We start from the raw sequence: 4,717 nt of genomic DNA on the forward strand, positions 1-4,717 counted from the left end.
CCTAATAGCCTAATTGTTAGCTGATGCATATCTGAGAGACAGAGCTGTGAAAAATTCAAATAATTTTAACAGTTGGAAAATGTATTGAAAACTAATAAATTAGAATATAATAGTGTTACCAGGAATCTCCATTAAAAGTCAATATATCAATTACCTAAGATAATGAAGAATAATTCTGAGAGTATTTTATATAAACTTCCCTGAAAATTGAATTTCACTTAATCATAAAAAATGCTATAAGGAAAAATTAATTGAATTCACATTGATGAAAAGTTAAAATAAAGAGATTTTTTAGAGGACATCACGATTTTGGTTTAACTTTTGTGATAGAGTTGCATATTGAAATCCAGATTAAAATGGCAATGTCCTATGGAATTCACATTTTAAATAAATGCCAAATGAATAGATTCAGTTAATTAACCAAATCTGTTTCTAATAAGTATGTGAATTTTTGTCATTAATTAAAAAGCCTGTTATCCATTATTGCATTTTCCTCTCTATTTACACAGTGCTTAGCTCTGCTTTAAAAACACTTCAACTGGCTAAAAGTGACAAATTAGTTAGAAATATTCTTAATGCCATCTCAAGGATAACCTCTAAATACATCTAACTGTGCCAAGTTATATTTAATTTCCTGGATCAGTATTATTATCTAGACATACCCTAAGTTAATTAGGTAGTTGGTTAAAAAGCATTATACATTGAAACTTTTACAACCCAAACAGTCATTCCCCAATACCATTCTGCCAGAATATATATGCTACCGTTTAAGTGGCCGGAATTATCCATATTTTTTTAAAAACAGCGATGTATTTATTCATCTTTACTGATGCTTATTTTGATTGATTATTTATTTATAAATAACAAAACTGTGATACAATTTGCTGGCTAATCAAAATCCTTCAAGTTTATCAACTTTTTTTCTGATCTATAGGCAGATCTTTAAATATTTGATTTTATTGCACTGGTAATACGATTCATATTTTACTTCAAAGTGTGCACAACCCTGAAAATATTCAGCTTGCCCTCCCACTTCCAGGCCTCCCGTTGTACTATTTTCAACTTCTAAGTCTGTTTAACAAAGTTTAAACTTTAAAGAACTCTAACCGTCTCTGAGCTCATGCTGAGAAAAGAGGAGAAATACATCGCTTATTTTAAAATTCAACCTCTTGAGGAACATGTTTGAGAATCTTTAAAAGAAACTTCCATTTTTCTACAGTTGGACTAACCACCACTATTTATTTCAGAGAAGTTCAGTTATTTAATCAAAGATACGACTCCTTTGGAGCATATCGTGCATGCTCTTCAAACAGTTGGGTCATTTATGTTTTCAAATACAGATTAGTTCTTCCTTCAGGGACACCAAGTAACATTACACTGGAGTTCTTATAGACAATGTATGGACTTTAAGGAAATCATGACTACCATCAAAACAAACACAAATATAAAAATATTGCATGCATAATGGGTTCTAGTAATTGTAGACATTCTAATTTTAACAACTAGTGTTTGGGGTGAACACTATGAATGTAGTTTATATACACACACACCATATATATACATATATAATTGCTTTATTATTTTTATAATGATTACATAGTTGATCAGGGTGGGAAGAATTGAGGTTTAGGTCTGGGGAAAGCGGAGAAATAAAACGGGAAGTCACACCCGACTTTGCAAATGTACCAGTATCCATGGATGGGGAACCAGCATCTGATATCAACCCAGGGTCCCAATGTATACATATTCTGAGGGTTCTGCCAAAGTGGTTTGGATAGTTCTGGAAGTTCTGAAATGCTGTCGATTTCACTGATCCAAAGATGATACATCTCTTCCTGTGCCCGTTGGCTGACATAATTAACCTCAAGTCTCCAGTCAATGAGATTTTTGCTATAATTCTTAGGCTGAGATAGTTGTCTCATCGTTCTGTTCTCCTTCTACTACAGTACTGAATGAGCTGCCATATTCTCCATTTGCAACAGGGTTTGTGTCCACTGCTTTGCCTTATTTTTTTTTTTTTACTGAGGAGGACATGTTATTGCAGGTGAGACCAGGGACCTGTGCCAGGTGACCCTATCCCTGCCGGATTCCCTGTCCTTGGGGCTCATGAACTCCACACTTACTGGGCAGGTAGTCCTAGAGACCTGAGCCAGGCAACACAAGTTTCGCCAGATCCCCTTCCTCTGGGGCTAACAAACCTGGTCATGCCGTCACAGCTTGGCCCAAGGACCCAAGCCAAGTGAACCAAGGTCTACCAGATCCCCCACCCACAAGGCTCATGAACCCAGCACCAACCCCTCAGCCTAGTCCGGAGACCTGGGCCAGGTGACCCATGCCCCACCAGATCCCCCAGGTCTGGGGCTCACAAACCTGGCACCCAGTTTGCAGGTGGGCCAAAAGACCAGAGCTGAGTGACCCAAGCCCTGCTCAATCCCCTGATCCTGGTGGCTCACGAACTCGGCCCACCATCATAAGCAGGCCCGAGGATGAGACCCAAGAGAGCTGAGCCCGACTGGATCTCTCAATTCCAGGGCTCACAAACCCAGACCCACCTCACAGGTGGGCTAAGAAACCCAAGACAGGGGACTTTAGAAGAAAGTTTAAATTATTTGGTGCTTGTAATGCTATATTGTTCTTGAGGATATTTTGCAATCCTGTGTCCTCAAATACGTGTGAAAATGTATAGATATAAATAAATTTGGAAATAGTAACAACAAAATTTTATAGTAAAATAATTCTCAGTGGTGATTTATTATACTATTAGTGAGTTATACAAATTTTATTAAGACTGATGAAATGAAGTTTAAAAATATGCATGATGCATGGTGGGAGGCAGCAGAGAAAGGTCCCATTGTTATCCTTCTTACACCCACATGGGATACGTGGGTATAATTGGAGGCTCCTGGTCTCGGCAGCTGTTGCATGCCATTTGGTGGAGTGAACAAGTGGATGGACACTCTCTTCCTTTTCTTCTTTACTCCTTTCAAGGTGATGAGAATGAAAAGCTAAGCATTTAAAAAGCAAGATTAATTATGAGAAATGTTGTATCACATTTGTTTTCAGTAAAGGAATATTGTTAAAATCCCTGCAAATATTTTCTTTATACTAGGTTTGGAGAACATGAGTTATTACTATCAGCACCAATTTGTTTTCTGTCAGTTATGATTGGCCAGCTCTGGGATCATTACACATGCTCTGACACGTGTTTTGGTGTGTTTATAATCTGTGTTTCCTTTTCAAACAAAATATAACTAAGTCTGTGACTATTAAAGTAATGTTTGTTACAATTCATATTATAATTTAGTTTATTTTTAAACAGTAAACATTCGAGAAAAATAAACTGAAGGTGCATCAAAGATATTTATTTATCTGATCATTAACAAGGAATAATAAGAAGAAAAGCTTAGGTAGGAGATTCATGTTCTAATCTGCCTTTTACTTCCCAAAGACCCACAAACAACTTGGGTTGGATTGAAACTGAGAGTGGTAGCGAGGAACTCAGTTCATCCCTGCAGACTGGAGGAAAGCACTGACCTGAGCCATCACTGATGGCCCTCGTAAGTGGGTGATTGCAGGAGGCTGAAGTCAGGATCTGAGACTGGAAGCAGAATCCAGATGCATGAGGCATCTGAATGTTCACCTTACCCTTTGGCATAGATGTCTTCCTCAAAACATCTTTTGGAGTTTGGAAACTATAAAGTATTTAGAAATGCAGTTAAAACTAAACGATTTATTAAAAATTGTTTGAAGAATGTTGGTAACCAGAAAATCATCTATACTAGTTTTAGTGTTACACTTGACACTAAAGTTTACTTCAGTTATTTTAAAATCTAAAATTTGTTGTAAAAAGTACAACCATAACAATAATAGAATCTCACCAGTGAATAAATCCATTTAATACTTCCTTCTATGTAAGTTTTGATTTAGTCTTTGAATCTAAAGATTAGTAAACTTCACAGTAGTACAGATAGCTAACATTTTGATGTGTGAAAAATAATTATAAAATAAAATTATTTTAAAAATTATAAAAAGTAAGTATAAAATAATATAGAAAAAATTCAACTATGAAAATTGGCCACAGTATTCTGAATAATTAAAGTAGGAGTAGAATTGGAGTTCAAATGAATGAAAAATTACACAATGATAAATGGAAGATTTATTGATTGCTTTTCAAATGAACATATAGAAATTTCTGGGGAAACCATTCAAATTATATCAATGATTATTGCTCTAAATTTAGATAGCCCTCGCTCCGGAGGAGGAGAAGGCTTGGGCCCGCGGACCTGCAGCCACCCTTCGCGCCGTCCTCACTCTTCCGGCCGACATCATGCTCCAGTTCCTGCTCGGATTCACTCTTGGCAACGTGGTTGGAATGTACCTGGCTCAGAACTATAACATGCCAAACTTGGCTAAAAAGCTTGAAGAAATGAAAAAGGATTTGGATGCTAAGAAGAAACCGCCCAGCTCCTGAGCCTGCCGCCAGCACTGCCTCTGGACGCGGTGACGCTGTGTGCACCATCTGCCTAAAGCGTTTGTCTTCCTCTCTGCCCTCCGTGATCTCCTCTCTGCCGCACCTCGTGTTGCGTCCAGCACAATGGGGTCCCGAGCCCAGAGCTGCTCTTGCACCTCCAGCGTCCCTGCCTTCCCCGCTGCCCCTTCCAGCTGTGGGGGCCCCGAGGCTGGAGTGACGGTGCTAGACTAGCAAACATGGCCTTTC

At 38.1% G+C, this 4,717-nt stretch overlaps 1 protein-coding gene across 1 annotated transcript; it reads left to right on the plus strand.

Moving 5' to 3' along the window:
* Window positions 1-4,260: 4,260 nt before the first annotated feature.
* Window positions 4,261-4,510, plus strand: LOC101526524 (short transmembrane mitochondrial protein 1-like). The gene has a single exon (XM_012927339.2). It carries the CDS (start codon window positions 4,328-4,330, stop codon window positions 4,469-4,471), a length of 144 nt encoding a protein of 47 aa, XP_012782793.2. The 5' UTR covers window positions 4,261-4,327; the 3' UTR covers window positions 4,472-4,510.
* The last annotated feature ends 207 nt before the right edge of the window (window positions 4,511-4,717 follow it).

Source organism: Ochotona princeps, chromosome 12, assembly GCF_030435755.1.
Source record: "Ochotona princeps isolate mOchPri1 chromosome 12, mOchPri1.hap1, whole genome shotgun sequence".
Classification (NCBI taxonomy): Eukaryota; Metazoa; Chordata; class Mammalia; order Lagomorpha; family Ochotonidae; genus Ochotona; species Ochotona princeps.

What these genes read in the sequence shown, in the direction of transcription:
- LOC101526524 (XM_012927339.2), top strand. Translation starts at nt 4,328, where the DNA reads ATGCTCCAGTTCCTGCTCGGATTCACTCTTGGCAACGTGGTTGGAATG.